The 16,460-nt window shown below is 38.2% G+C and overlaps 1 protein-coding gene across 1 annotated transcript in view; it reads left to right on the forward strand.

The window, feature by feature from the left end:
* The window catches only part of fbxl16 (F-box and leucine-rich repeat protein 16), a 43,448-nt gene extending 27,334 nt beyond the window's left edge, over positions 1 to 16,114 (forward strand). The window contains exons 3-7 of the mRNA XM_084744776.1: positions 3,981 to 4,223; positions 5,982 to 6,247; positions 11,207 to 11,291; positions 11,674 to 11,737; positions 14,744 to 16,114. Of these exons, the coding sequence (XP_084600902.1) occupies positions 3,981 to 4,223; positions 5,982 to 6,247; positions 11,207 to 11,291; positions 11,674 to 11,737; positions 14,744 to 14,892 (807 nt within the window). The 3' untranslated portion in view covers positions 14,893 to 16,114. The remainder of the gene's footprint in view (positions 1 to 3,980; positions 4,224 to 5,981; positions 6,248 to 11,206; positions 11,292 to 11,673; positions 11,738 to 14,743) is intronic.
* Positions 16,115 to 16,460: the final 346 nt, after the last annotated feature.

Below are 16,460 nucleotides of genomic sequence, written 5' to 3' on the forward strand. Positions count from 1 at the left end.
CCTTCTGGAAGTGTTTTCCCAAGTGGAGTGTAGGGTTAGATATTGTAGAGTAAGGAAACGGGGAACACATATTGACAGGGAAACAGATTTCAACACAACACCTGTTGTAGCTGCTGTAGTGCCACAGCGGCACTACAGTTCCACCACTTGTAAATGCGAGTGGGCTAAAAAGTTGTCTCTTTCCACCTTAATACAAATAGTCATTAACTCATTCAGTTCGTTTGCCTCCACTTTGCATTAATTTGCAAACTGGAAGTGCAGTGTTAAAGGGATAGTTCACCCAAAAATGAAAATTCAGCCATTATCTACTCACTTTCTTGCAGATTGAAGGCTGGGTTTAGCTTTTTAGTCCACAAACACTGCTGGACTCTCACAGGAAACAATTTAAGTGAATGGTGACCAGCTTTCAAACAGAATTAAAAAAAAAGGTAGCATAGTATTTTTAACATGTAATTATTCAATGTGTCAGAATACACTTTAAAAGTGCTCTTTGCCTCTCATATGAAATAGCCACAGTTTAGTGCCTAATAAATGTCTTTTTGTCAAGATAAAACGTCACATTTTAGTGTCCTTTTATTGTGACTAGTCCAAGGCACACCTCTGCAATCATCCTGCTGTTTGATCAGCAACTCAAGTACACCACACCCGTACCTGTTGTTGGTGTTATGGGAACAGAGCATGTTAGACAGGACACAGCAGTGAAGACACTCTGATTTTCCCTCTGCTTCTGTTCTCATAATCTCCGCTTTTATGCTGTCATATTCCATTGCGAGGAACAAAAGAGGCATAACGCTTGCAGAGTGTTTCTCAGATGGCTGTTCATACCTGCTAGGCTAGGGCTGCTATTCTGGGATGAGTGGATGGTTGCCATGGAGAAAGCTGGAATTGTTGGCTACATGATCTATATATGGACTTTCCTGTTGTGGGGTGCTGATTTGTGCTTTAGCATTTTGTTGCACCTCAAAAGGGAGGATTCCAAAAGCACAGGTTTTACTTCAACAGCACAATATAGTAGGTGTCAATGTTCTGCGAGACTTTGGAGACCCACGGTGTTCAAATGAAATTGTTAAATAAACCAAACTCAGCTCTGCATTATAAAATGTTTTTTTAAATTACACCATTAGAATTTATTGCAGCTCATTTTTATTTTGTTGCAGTGACAGTTGTTCCTCATAATGCCACTTCTCTTCTCAAAGTCTGTCAATCGAGACAACCAGGCCAGAGCTACAGTAGCAATGTGACTGTCTGTTTCTTTGGCCTGAATGAGTAGAACATGGTTTCATGATAAATGACAGAATAAAAACTGAGATTATGAGCATACACACTGCTGTCTGACGTGATCTGTTAACATATTATCATTTCTGTAGAGATGGCACTGATCTGGAGCAGGGTTGGGAGGGTTACTTTAAAAATGTATTCTGATACAGTTACTAATTACCTGTTAAAAAATGTAGTCCGTAACATAATCTAAGTATCACAATATTAAAGTAATATAATTTGAGTACTTTCAGTTACTTTCGGTTTAGTTCAAAATAAAATATGGTGAAATTGTTCAGCCTAATATAGTGTTTTTAGAGCTGCAAATAATGATTATCTTCATTATTGGTAGATTATTTTCTCAATCAATCCATTTGTTGTTTTGGTCCAAAAACATAATTTTCTTTAATCAAAAAATGACTCAAAATGATTAATTGATTATCAAAACAGATGCAGATTAATTTAATAGCTGATTAAAAATCAATTAATCATTGCAGCTCTGAGTGTTTTATGTTCATTGTTTTATGAGTTTGCCCAGCTGTTCCTCCCTTTGTTGTTCAAATAAAGTCTGATTGCTAATAAAGGCAAGGAACATTTTTCTTTCATTCCTACTGTTTGGTATTTAAACATGAGATGGTTTATAACACACTGTAATGCAGTTATACAGTAATTACGTAAGGGCATTTTTAGTGTTAATTAATACACAGCATTTATCAGCAATTATGTCACCTCCAAAAACAGATTTTATATTATTTCTAAAATACTAATAGAAATATTGAAATTGTTATATTGATGTTAACCTACAATCAACTCAACAGATCCTGTTTTTATTTCAAGTTTAAAGCAAAAAGAAAAAAAAGAAAAAACCTGCAAAAGCTTTGTTGTGTGTAATGAATGATTGAATGAATGTTTTTCACAATGTCTTATTGTTGAATTTCAAACACATTGGATCTTTTCAGTTATATGGAAAGGATTCAAAGATGGACAGCTGTATTGACCTGAAACACAAGGTTATGTCACATGTACTGTTTTAAATACATTCAGTGTATTACTGGGAAAAGACAGTTGTGAATACAGCTGCACATGCTGATTGGATCATTGTACAACTGTGGAAATAATATCAAACATCATTACAAAAGACTGTTCAGAGAGTAATGACCCGATCCCACCAGGCACGGCTGTGTCACGGCTGCCATGTCTGCTGGAGCTGAGTCGTTTTTTGGAGGATGCCGTGTTAAGCTTACCTTGCAAGGCAGCTGGATTCCCGAGATCATGTGAGAATCCATCTCCCCAGGGTTCACCAAAAGTGGTGCAGTCAGTCAGCCTCCTAGGAGGGACCACTGGCAGCCACAGGTGTGGTTTTAGGTGTGATGACAGCAAGAAGCATCCATGGAAGCAATAACCTGAAGAGTGCCTTTTAATGTGCAAATCTTCTTTACAAAAATGACAAGAATTGTCTACTGACATACTAACTACATACTTCAAACTGTCTTTTGTTGTCTCCTCTTTGGCGCTCTCCTACTATGTCATATGGTTCATTGATCGATTGGTTGAAGTTAGCATGTCTTAGACGTGATAAGACAGATGGTTTATCCAATCACGTGACAAATCTTTTTTTTTTTTAAGTGTGTGCCCTTTTTCAAACAGTTTCTAAGGACAACTTCCTATATGGTTCTGTGTAACAAACCTTTTGGCTTGGTCAGGCATCAAGCAGCACACAGCAGATCCAGCAAGCTTGAAGTCAGTCATAGAAACGGCATAGAGAATCCGGTTAATTTTCAAAATAAAACACCCTGTGCAGAATCTTAATAACAGACAAAAACTATTTAACTATGTAGCCAAATTAAACATGGCAGTGGCACAAAAATCAAGGAAAGAGGACCAAATTAACAAAATCTGACAACACTGTTGCACAGATGAGAAATGCACACCGGAATCAATGGATGATACTCAGCAAATGCAATCTTAGTATGGCAGATGCTGTTAGCTAACCTGAGCTGCCAGATGGTTTGTTACACAGAAACCATCTGGGAAGTCATCCTTAGAAAATGTTTGGAAAAGGGCAGGCACTTTCAAAAAACACTTGGCAGGTGATTGGCATGTGTCTATCACATCTAACATGGGCTAACTTCAACCCATCAGATCAACGCTTCTATGTATGCTTCTCGCTGCCATCACGCCTAAAACCACGCCCGTAGCTGCCAGTAGTCCTTCTAGGACACTGATTGGCTGCACCACTTTTGTTGCACACACAAATGGATAACTTGAAGCCTGGCAAGATGGATTCTCACATGATCTTGTAATCTCACAATCTCGTGAATCCAACTGCCTTGCAAAGTAAGATGCTAGCGGCCAATGATACTAGCACCTGGACTGTAAATAGCCACCTTGGCTATTATAATAACAAAAAGTTAAAGTCCTAGTCTGACTCAAAGCCCAGACTTCCAAGGGTGAGGCCTGTGTTTAACCTGTTCATCTACCATAACCTACCCTCTACAGAAATGTTTTTTATAGCTAAACTAGGGGGTGTAAATAGCCAAAGTGCTGCCATGTGACTGTTCTCACCCACATGCAAGTAGGCACTTGTCTTTGAATTCCTTTAGTTTTTTTTTAGTGTTTTGGGATTTTTCTTTCTTGTCTGATCTGTCAGGCACTATCTGTGTACTCTAACCACATGTCACCAGCTGCATGAGTGAGTCAAACTGCCGGCCTTTCTGTCGCAGGTCATGTTGGAGCAAATGCAGGGCCTGATGCACCTTGAACTGTCAGGCTGCAACGACTTCACGGAGGCCGGCCTGTGGTCCAGCTTGAACGCGCGGCTAACTTCCCTCAGCGTCAGCGACTGCATCAACGTGGCCGATGACGCCATCGCTGCTATCTCACAGCTCCTGCCCAACCTATCAGAGTTGAGCCTGCAGGCCTACCACGTCACTGACACAGCCATGGCCTATTTCACAGCCAAACAGGTAGGATGTCAAAACAATATTCATACTACTTAATTCTCATTGTATTCTATCTTTGAGTTCCTCCATAATGTCGTTACCTTAATTATGCTGATTTATTTTGAGATATTGAGACATCAGAGTTTGGAGGTGGCTGCTTCATAAATTAAATAACATCGTTTGTGTAGCAATTAAGACACCTTCCTCTGTCCAACAACTGTACCATTTGTCATTCATTCATATATGGTTGAGAGGGTTACACTAAAAATATATTCTTCCCACTGATAACCCATTAAGAAAATGTGTAATCAGTAACCTAATCCAAGTATCACAATATTAAAGTAATGATTACTTTCCATTGCTTTGGATTACCTCAGTGGCAAATATGGTGAAATTGTTTAGCCTAATATAATGTGTAGTATGTTTGTTGTAGGTTTATTAATTGTTTGTCCAGATATTTATTCTTTTTTATGCACAAATGCATGTTTAGATTAATAGCAGTAATTATGGATATTTAAATGTGCTTGGTCAACTAGCTATTCACACTCAAATTTCAAGTTAACTGCCATAAGTAGTTGTAGTAGTAGTTGTAGTATTGACAGGTTATCTAGCTATAACTGGATTTCTGTGTAGTTAACATTAGCAGTTGGTATAGCAAACATTATTGGTTGGTCTATGTAGCTAACGTTAGTGGCTGTTCTGTGTAGCTAATGTTAAAAGTTGGTCTATGTGGCAGGCATGGCGCCAGGATTTTAATTTTGGGTGGGCCGCGGTAACTTTGGATGGGCCTTTTAATTACAAAAGTTAACACTGTTTCCAGCTGGTAGTCTCACCTTAACAAAAATTACTGGTATCATGCTGTGGAGGGCGACTAGCACTTCTAGTTGTTTGGGGCACTTTTAACATCTTTTTAAAAAAACATTTTCAATGCCGATATAGCTTATTTTTTCATTTGTATTTATTTCAAGTGGCACAAGACATCTCCTTATATCCTCCTTATATTTTTGCTATGGATCAAGTAGATCAATACATCAGTTCAGTAAGAAATTGATCTGGTTGGATTATTCTTTACATTGATTGCAGGGAGAGGGAGAAATGGAGCTACAATGACGTTTAACAGGAGAGAGTGTGGTGCGCTGCTCTGTTTATTCATAAACTGAACTGACTATGATGTGACGGTGATCTGAAGACAGTCAAGTCAGGCAGGAATATTTAGCTCTACCTCCCATATTGTTGACATTTCCTAGAAGTTATAGTTTCAATGAGAAATGCATTTGCAGGTATAAAATAAGACAATGATAAGCTTTCCTCAGTACACCGCTGAACAACCGCCATAGTGTGACGTGCGTGCACAAGCGCAAAATGTGTGGATTAACAAATAACGGCCTGTTGTGATTGGTCCAGACCTCACATGTGATAATAGCTGAATAAACGTTGTCAGAGAAGCATTTTGACATGATAATCAGCTGACTGTGGGATTAGATGGTTTCACACAGGATAGTGTTATTAGACCCCAGAGGTGTTGTACTGTATGTGTACTGCATGCGGTTGTATATTGTAATCTTGCTAAATAATCCACATTTTTACAAACTGTAACTGTAATGTTATTACGTCTTTATTTCTGCACAGTGATGAAATACAGTTACCAGTTTTTTGTATCCTAATTATGTCTAATTACATTTAATCTGTTACTCGCCATGTCTGCATATAGCTGTAGTGAGTGATTGGATTGCAAACAGTGTCAGAAGTGCAGCATATTGAAAATGACCTCCTACCCTCCAGGGCTACACCACCCACACTCTGCGGCTTCACTCCTGCTGGGAGATCACCAACCACGGTGTTGTCAACATGGTGCACAGCCTCCCCAACCTGACCGCCCTCAGCCTCTCCGGCTGCTCCAAGATCACCGACGATGGCGTGGAGCTGGTTGCTGAGAACCTGCGTAAGCTCCGCAGCCTGGACCTGTCCTGGTGCCCTCGGATCACCGACATGGCCCTGGAGTACATCGCCTGCGACCTGCATAAACTGGAAGAACTGGTGCTGGACAGGTCAGTGTGTTTGTGATCCTCTGGTGCTTCCATCTTTGTGAAAAGCAGAAAAAATGATGAAGAATGATACGTGCAGAGGTGGGTAAAATAGCCATAACAAGTAAGCCATAATTTTTTCTGGGCATGCTCCACTTTTGAACCCAGGTTGTCATCTGGGAGATGGATCCAGTGTTGGTGTCCTCAGCCTGCCAGACTGACTTGGGGTCCTGCACTTTCAGATGACATCACACATTATTTCACAAAAATGATTATTTTAACCTCAGCCATGATCTTTCTTTAACCCTAACCAGGTGTTTTTTGTCCTGAAACATAAGAACATCTTAACACACTGTAAAATATGATTAGTTTGTACCTCATGCACACAAATCTAGGGTTACCATCTAGACTCAAGAACATATATGTCAGAAAGTACGTGTGCTGTGTTTACTCTACACTTTACTAAATGTTAATTCTCTTAAGAAAAAGATCTACATCTAATTAAATGTGGATGCCAAACTTATACATTCACTGTAAACAGAGTTTTATGTTTTAAATTCTGCATTTAATTATGCGCTTGGCATGGAGGTACTGCTGGTCTGGTCAGTCTGGACCTAATATTTATTACAAAAATACAAATGTCAAATTCTCTATATAGATATTTAAATAATACAATACCAGATAGATATTTTCATGTAGGCTTTTAATATATTCAAGATATTTGTAGACGAAATTCCATTTGTACACAAGATTATTTAACTTTTCGTTATTAAATTATGTGCTGGCATGCTGGACACAAATGCACTGCTGCAGTCTGGGACATGCGCTGCTCCATTATTTAATAGAAAAACAGCAACAGAAACATCAACTTCTGTGTACAACCCACAAATGGTAAGAAAGCCATAAATGCTGCAAGTCAACAAGTCACTAGTTAGTCCTGTCCTGACAGAAGAAACCTCAGTTGTGTCTTCAGCATTTAAATTGCACTCCAACTGTTCCTGAAAACAATACTCAAATTAATTCATACTTTGAATATGACACTCAGTTAAATATACACTACATAGTACACAATACAGTATCTGATTCACTGCTCTCCATAGGATAGGCATTATTTCAGATTCACAACACCCCAAAAAGAGGCTGAGAGTCTAATGAGTCTCTAGTTTTTATGTCGAGACTTAAAAAAAAAATCTAAAATATATGTTCTGCTTCTACATCTTTGCGCTTCTGTAAACTTTACAAAGTACAGCTAATTATAATGTGTGACATCATCTCTGACCGCAGGACTCCCAGCTGATCTAGCAGGCCGAACATGTCTGGTACCAACACCAGAATGGAACTGGCAACTGAAACACGACCAAGAGCGCGTTTACACCTGGTATTAACATGCATCCTGGGTGATCCGATCACAAGTGGACAGCTCAGAGTACGCCAGTTCACACCTGCCATTAGGATACGTGTCCTGATGCATCTCGAGTGGCCAGTTGTGATCAGATCTCACTTCTCCTGCTCCATGCAACTAGACATGTAGCTACATCATTTCCAGCAGAAAAAACCAAATGCTTTGTTATTTTAACTGGCAGCCCAACAGTAGGAGTCAACACACTGGAACAAATGTACATAATATTTCTTTTACACAAAGGAAGAAATAACCTAATGTAGAACATTTGGTGGAGACCCAAACAAGGAAGAATTTGTCGTAGACAGTGTTTCACAAAGTTCATAAAGTTTCTCTTCACTCAACAACTCACGAGATTGCATGATGTTTTTTTTTTGAAGGAAATATTGTGGTTGCTGTGTTCACAAACATTTGCTGCCAATCTTGTGAGGTAAACAAGCCCAAACGTGTAATTTGCATTACAATGAACCAAATGGTGTACTTACAAGACGTTAGTTAAGTAGGCGTACACGCTGCTGAAAGAACGCTGTCACATGTGGCCCAGACCACCAGTGAATGTTTGAGTGATCGGATCTCAATGCATCCTCCGTGCGTCAGAGGAGTGGATGTATGTCCAGGTTTAGAGAGATGGTGTGTGGAAGAGCTTTTTTTTTTTTTTTTTTCAATTATGCTGGGAAGATATATTTTAAAAGATCAAATTTGTGGCTATTGAACCTTTTAGCGGGCCAAGCTCCTGGTGATTTTATTAATTTTAAATGTAGACATCGACTCTTTCAGATGGAAAATCTGACAGAGTTGACAACTTGACTTTTCATAAATTTGTCTAAAAAGAAAAGTTTACCAGTCTCACCAGGAAGTAAATATAATAAATATACAAATCCCCAAAGAATAAAAGTTTTTTGCAGGAAATGATTTGTCCCATTTCTCAAGAGGCTCACGTGTGCAGTCTAAAGTGATTCAGTTCAATTCAATTCAACTCTTTTACCATGAAGTCTACTTTTATGATGCCTGTATTGTTCAGGTTTTGTTTGTTGACACTGCGTGAAAAGACTACAACTTTGTGTGTTGTGTAGTCCTGTGTTGTGATAAATAAATGACCCTGATACCTATATAGTACCTATATAGTAAGTTTTCATTATAGATATATAATGTATAATACTATAATACAGTATAAGAGCTACAGTACTGAATATTTATACAAGTTGGAGTGATTAAGGTTGTGCTAAAGGGAAGTTTCACTAAGTTATGTAGAACTAAGTTTAAACCAGGAAGTGAGACAGGAGAGATTAGGGTATAGCTAATTCTTTTTGATGAACACTAGAAGTGCCACAGTTCCAGAACTATTAGAAAGGCATCATTTTGACCTTTCACTTCTAAACTCTATTATCTTGATTAATATGATGAATGCCAGACTGAGAGATTAATGCATTCATTCTGTCAGTTTATGTCTTTAAAAATGAAATAACACCAAAATGTGAATTTTGTAAAATTGATTATATATTTATCAATATGCCTGTAACTGCATGTAGTAAACTGTAATGACTGCATATATTCACAGCAATAGTTTTCTGTAGGATAATAACCATCAGTGATCGGATTTAAATTTTAGATGAATCTAGAATTACTCAGAGCGAGAAACAGTTAGATGTATTTTATAAGATTATAAATATGATATTTTAACATTAATAAAAACAAATTTTCACCTAGAACTATAAAAAAAAAATAAAGCAGAAAACAGAAGGAATGCATGTGAGTGGCCCAGAATTAATTAATTCATGCTTGCATGACTCTTGATATCTTTGAGTGACTAAATGCTGCAGTACAAGCACAGAGGACATAACACGTCGTAGTGCTGCACATGCGAAGTGGATGAAAATAAATCACAGTGTGAGCCCTGCTGGTCCTTGTGCTGAGCTCAGTTTAAAACACTGGACTTGCTCATCAGTTCTACTTGCAAATGTTGCCTTCTTTAGCAATAAATCCGCAGGGTGGAACTGGTGGCTTATATGTGCTTTTTATGGCTCATCATACCATGTCCACTTTATCAGATACACATTTCTAGTAGTGGGTCGGACTCATTTATCCCCCAGACTGCCTGAATTCTTTGTGGCTTGGATTCAACAAGTTACTGAGAACATCCAGCTGTGAATCTCCTGTTTGCTTCACCCCAATGGTGCTTCGATGTCTGCAGAGTACACTCATCTAGAGCTGAATGATACAGGGTTGCAGCTAATGATTATTTATATCTGGATTAATTGATTTGTTGATTGGTCTATAATATGTCAGAAAATGGTGAAAAAAGTCGAGCAGTGTTTCCCAAAGCCCAAAACAACATCCTCAAATGTCTTGTTTTGTCCAGAACCCATAGATATTCAGTTTTACTGTCATAAAGAGATTTTTTACTTAAAAAAACGCACAAATGATTAATTGATTGTGAAAATACTGGCAGATTAATGTAATAATCGATTAATAATCAATTATTTAATACATTTTTGCAGCTGTAGAATGGCAAAAAACTTGGCATATATATCAGTCACATGTTAGTGTTTCTGTTGCTTCATATTTGCTTGAGCTTAAAATTGTTAAAAAGAGTTGTTGATTCCACAGAAGAGTATTAGGGCTAAATGAGAGGACTCAGCAGGCAGCAGATGGTGAAGCGCCTACTGCAATGTCACCACAAATGTTAGGTGCAGCCAACGGAGATTTGTAAAGTTCTGCCAACATTAACATGACCTCCACATACATTGTCCTGAGCTGAAATAAGATTGCAAACTGAAGCAGTTGTTGATCACTTGTGGCCCCTAGTGGCTGGTTAAGAGGAGTCAAAAGTCAGCTGCCGTATAAAACAGAACAGTCAAAAATCAAATTACTGCCTCACTGTTGTTTGTCTCCACCAGACAGTCAAGTTACAGTTTACATCCATGTCTGTCCAGACTCATATACTGTCTGTAGTGAAGACTTTGAAGGACTTTAATATGGAACTTAGAGACATTTTTCCAGAGGAAGACAGAGGACTGACAGTGAGCTGGACTTTATGATGTCACAGTGTAGCTGACCTTTTACCTTCTTGATATAAAATGTCATCACCTCGTCATTTTATCCTGTTAGATATTTGAATAATGTTATTATAACGTATGACATCTTGAGTTATGGCCAAAAATGTGATTAGTGAGGTCACTGTGATCTTTGACTTCTGATCCCCAAAAATAAATCAGTTCATATTTGAGTCCAAGTGGTCATTTGTGCAAAGTTTGAAGAAACTCCCTCAAGGCGTCTTTGAGGTATTGCATTCACAAGAAATGGAATGATCTGAAAACATAATGCCTCCATCCATAAAACAGAAACACATTAAAGTCATAAAGGCTCGAATGCTCTTGCATACAATTTAGACCTTCAGCACTGAATTGTTCAATATCCAAACAGATAATTTGTTGAAATAGATCAATGCATACAAACTAACCCACAAAAAGTGTGAAATGGTGAACAAATCTGACTGCTAATCAGATAGAGGGGTATCTATTGAAAGACTGAGTGTGTGTCATGGTTTACTCACGTGTTTTGGTGTGTATTGTGTCCACTTATAGGTGTGTGCGGATCACAGACACTGGCTTGGGCTACTTGTCCACCATGTCATCGTTAAGGAGCCTCTATCTGCGCTGGTGCTGTCAGGTAACACAAAACACACACAAAAACACACACATACAAACACACATGCAACATAGAACTATTTTTTCTATTGTTGTGGAGATTTGTAATGATGATTGAATTTGGGGTGACCTGTCCCTTTAATCATAACATTACACCCCATTACAACTAACATCCAGGTTTGTTAAAGGGATAGATCACCCAAAAATAAAAATTCCGTCATTATCTAGGTGGTGTTATCCAAGTCTCCTAAATTGGACAACTAAAGATTATAATTGCAAAAAAATACACTCAACTTTAACATGTTAGTGATTCATGGGTATAAAAGTGATTCAAACAATTGTCCTTTCACTTGTTCGTCACACAGTAACTCTGATGTAGTCATTTTTTAAATGTGTGATTGCAGGTGCAAGATTTTGGACTGCAGCATTTGTTTGGAATGAGGAGTCTTCGTCTACTGTCTCTTGCAGGTATTATTTATTGATATGTCTTTCTCCTCAGAGAGTCCCTACTACTGTCTGAATGTTACTGACCTGTCTGTATTCTGTCTACACAGCAGAGGTGGGAAGTAACTGAGTACAAATACTTTGATACTTTACTTGAGTAAATCTTTCAGGTATTCACCTATTTTACTCAAGGATTTATTTTTCTGGCAACTTTTTACTTTTTCTCCGTACATTTGAACAAAAATATCTGTACTTTCTCCTCCTTACATTTTAAAACAGACTTGTTAGTTTAGTTTTAATGCATTTGAGAGAAATTAGTGATTATTTGTATTCAAACCAGCCAATAACACATAGAAAAGATTTCCTGGTGTATCTTTTGGTGCATATCACATGTTACAAATGTACAGAGACAAAAAACAGCACTTTTTACTTTTATACTTTGAGTACATGTCAGAGCCTGTGCTTTTTCACTTCTACTTGAGTAAAGAAGTTGAATCAGTACCTCGTCTTGTTTACACAAGTATCTGTACTTCTACTTGAGTAAAGAATGATATCCTACCATGCACAGTGCACACACAGCTGCCAAGTCATTATTGTGACCTTTAGTCACATTATTGAAAAAATGCTTCAGTGGGTGGAAATTTAACCATTTTTTGTCTTCAAATCAATCAGTCAGTCAATAAATTGCACACAGTAAATGAAGGAACAGCTGGACAAACTAATAAACCTAACAACGAAATTAAAACACTCAGAGCTGCAATGATTAATCTATTGTTAATCAACTATTAAATTAATCTGCATCTATTTTTTCAATCAATCAATTCAATTGATTCTCTGATTCCAGCTTCTTAAATGTGAATATTTTCTGGTTTCTTTACTTCTCTCTGACAGAAAACTGAATATCACCATTTTATGGATAAATTAAATGATTGATTAAAGGAGAAAATGCTCAACGGATTAATCAACGATGAAAATAATTGCAGCATCGGAAAGACTTGAAAAATATGTCCAAACATGTCTGGACCCATTTTTCAACTGACCACATTGTGACAGCATTAATAAATCAATTAATCACTTTGAATCATTCTTTAATAATTATATTTAAAAAGTCCAAATTCCCTGACTTCAGCTTCTTAAATGTGAATATTTTCTGGTTTCTTTATTCTTCTCAGTAAACTGTTGAGATGTGGACAAAACAAGACATTTGAGCACGTAATCTTTAACTTTTTTCACCATTTTCTGACATTTTATGGACCAAACAACTTATTGATTAATAGAGAAAACAATTGACTTATTAATCAATGATGAAAATAATTGCTAGTTGCAGCCCTAAAAACACTATATTACGCTAAACAATTTCACCATAGTCTATATTGAGGTAATCCAACAGAAACAGACTACATTTTTTAACAAGTAATTAGTAACTGTATCGACAAGTAACCCTCACAACCCTGTACAACACACACTGTGTCTAAGTGGATGTAATTTACCCCTGTGCTCTGTACTGGAGCTCTGTGGTGCCATCTAGTGGCCAAACAAGTGGTTTAGAAACACGGGGCCTACATGACAAGAAGCCACGCTCCATGTCAACTTTGCACAGAAGATATCTCATGATCTCTTAATTAAATTATAATAGAATGTAGTAAATGACCCCATGGCCTTTTCTCTACTACTATACTCAGTACAAGCTTCATTTTTCAAGACACTCACAGGCCTTATTTTTAGCAGATAGGTCACATTAGCATTTTGTTGCCACAGTTGAATTAAGAAAATTACGTTACTATGACATTTCTTTCTCCTGGACAGTGGACAGAAGTCATCTTTCATCTATCTTTGTCTGATATCAGCCTTAAAAGTTTCCTAATTCCAGCATCTATATCATGAGAAACTGCTGCTTTTGTTTGTGTTGTGTTTAGGATTTGGACTAATGATGTGATAATACAAGACATGATGACATAAAAGATGCAACAAGATGAAAACAACATGAAAGACGTAACAAGACAAAAACAATGTGAAAGACGAAAACAGCGTAGAAAATGCAACAAGATCAAAATGACATAAAAGATGCAACAATACAAAAACAACAAACGTCTAACGAGACTAACATGACATGAAAAATATAACAAAATGAAAAAAATCTAGAAGAAAAATCCACAAGAACAACATAAAAGAGAAGATGAAAAAGATGTAATGAGTAACGAGATGAAAATGACATGAAATGTAAAAGATGTAACAAGTCCAAAAACATAACAACACTGAAATTATGTGAAAATATAACAGAACAAAACATACGCTAAAGACTAAACTGCAAAAACAACATGAAAGATGTAACAAGATGAGAAAGACATAAGACAAAAACAACATAAAAGAGGTAACAATCTAAAAACAATGAAACAAGACCAAAATAATGTGCAAAATGTAACAAAACGAAAATTAAGTAAAATGAGTACATTTCAAAACCTGTACTTTTTTACTTATACTTGACTAAAGCAGTTGAATCAGTACTTCTACTTTCACAAAAGTATTTTCTTTACACAAACATCTGTACTTCTGCACAGATTCATCTGTTCATAAGAATGTGCAGGGGTGGAAGTAACTAATTACAAATACTCAAATTACTGTAATTAAGTAGGTTTTTGGGGGGTACTTATACTTTTATGAGTAGATTTATTTACTGTATTTTAATAGCCAATAAGATTAAGTATTATTTTAGCAGTGTAACAGTACGTGTACTTGAGTACAGATTCAGTCAGTACTCTTTCCGCCACTGAGAATGCGAATACTTTTGCCACCTGTGATAACATGAGACTTGATGTTCTCTGCCAGTTAGGTTGAAAAATATATTTGCACACATCGAAAATGACCGAAATGAGATGGAAAATATTAACATATCGGATTCAATATTGTGCATCCTTAGCTTTTAGTTGTAGCAGAAGAACTTTGTAAACTTTTGGTTGGATCAGTTTGCTTCTTTTCTGTCACCAAGCCCACAGTTGATGACCGTTGTCCCCTCCTGCTTTGTGTCTCCAGGCTGCCCCCTGCTGACCACCACCGGTCTGTCAGGCCTCATCCAGCTGCAGGAGCTGGAGGAGCTGGAGTTGACCAACTGCCCCGGGGCCACCGCCGAGCTCTTCAAATACTACTCCCAGCACCTGCCCCACTGCATGGTCATCGAGTAAGACCACTGACCCATCCCACCGACCAACCGACCAACTTGACCGATCGATCGCCATTCTTCTACCTTCCTCCTCCTTACTCTTTCTCACTCTTTTCTCAAACGCTAGCCGGGAGGCTGAACCGCTCCTACCTACCGTACCACACCGTTCCTTCATGACCTGCCCCACCCAGAGCCCCCTCCCCCCCCGACCCGTCCGTCTTCCTCCACACCCCATTGAGTAGACTGACCCACAGGCGGACAGAGAGGCAGGAAGGCAGATGATGGTAGATGCCAGACCCAGAGGATGATGGGATGGCGTTTGAGCTTCATTTAAGAAGATGCTGGAGTGAAGAGCTTGGTGTGACGTCTTGTCTTGACAGCAAGTTTCTTTTTCAGAATCAACTAAAAGGCTTTTGTTTCCAGAGGAGAGCTTCTCGAAGACTTTGATGATTTTGTTTTGGAGCTGGACGGATGCTGAAGGGAGTGACGTGCACACATGCAGGCGAAGCGTAGAGGAATTAGGAAGGGAAATCAAGACTTTTGTGTTTGAGCTGATACGGTGGAACTCACATGTGCTCATACACTGTAAACACACTCACACACATACTGTATATGGTAAGTGATCTCCATCACTCTGTGTAATATAACTGCTGTTATTCTTTTTCTCAGAAGGTGTCGACGGTTCAGTTTTCTCTTGTTTTGAGAGAGACAGCACATGCCAGCTGGAGAAACAGGACTCAGAGAGAAGGACAGATGCAGTTCAGGAGGTGGATGACAAGAACGGGACTTCTCTCTCTCTCTTTTTCTCCCTTCCTCTGTGTGTGAAGTGTGCGTCATGGACTCACGGGTTCCCGTCTTTTTGGGATACCACCACCTTTTTTTCCATTTCTGTGTCTTAAAAAAAATTGAGAAACAACAGTTTACAGTGTTGGAGTTGATTGGCTCATTGTTTCACACTTATCCCCCCCTCTCTCTTCTTCATTTTTTGATGATTTCATTTACAGATCTGCAGGCTGAGCTGTTGTAAACTGTGAATGTTGTGTTTTTAAAAAGGGAAATGTGTCGCTGAGGCAATGCAACATGAACAAGTAAGTCAAACGGAGAGCAGAGCGTGCAGGGAGCATTTGACTTGAGAGTTAAAATGCATTTCTCTCAATAGAAAATGAAGCGACTGTGTGGCTTAAACTGACAGCGATGACTTGATATTTCTGGACTCAAACTAATAAATAACTTTAAGAATATTAGCAGAGGGAGTTTTACAAATGGTCTTTCTGTTGGTGAGGTAGTTTCATCCAAATTGGGGGGACATTTGGCTTTGGAATTAAAGTTTTCTTCCTTCTTTTTCCAGCTTTGAAATGCAAATAGAAACAGGTGATGTTTAGTGTTTGAATTTGAACTCGTGTGGTCCTGGAGCTGCAAATGCATTGTGTGACCGCCCTTGGCTAAGGCGAGGTTACCTCAAGGATAAAAAAAAAAAAAAAAAAAAAAAAAAAGGGGAGGCGAGGGGATTTCAGTATTTACTGTCAGAGCAGTTCCTACAGTGTCTGCGACAGGCTGGGCTCAGAACTGAACAGGAGCTCAGGGCCTGTG

This window comes from Lutjanus erythropterus, chromosome 19 (assembly GCF_056507025.1).
Source record: "Lutjanus erythropterus isolate fLutEry1 chromosome 19, fLutEry1.hap2, whole genome shotgun sequence".
Classification (NCBI taxonomy): Eukaryota; Metazoa; Chordata; class Actinopteri; order Lutjaniformes; family Lutjanidae; genus Lutjanus; species Lutjanus erythropterus.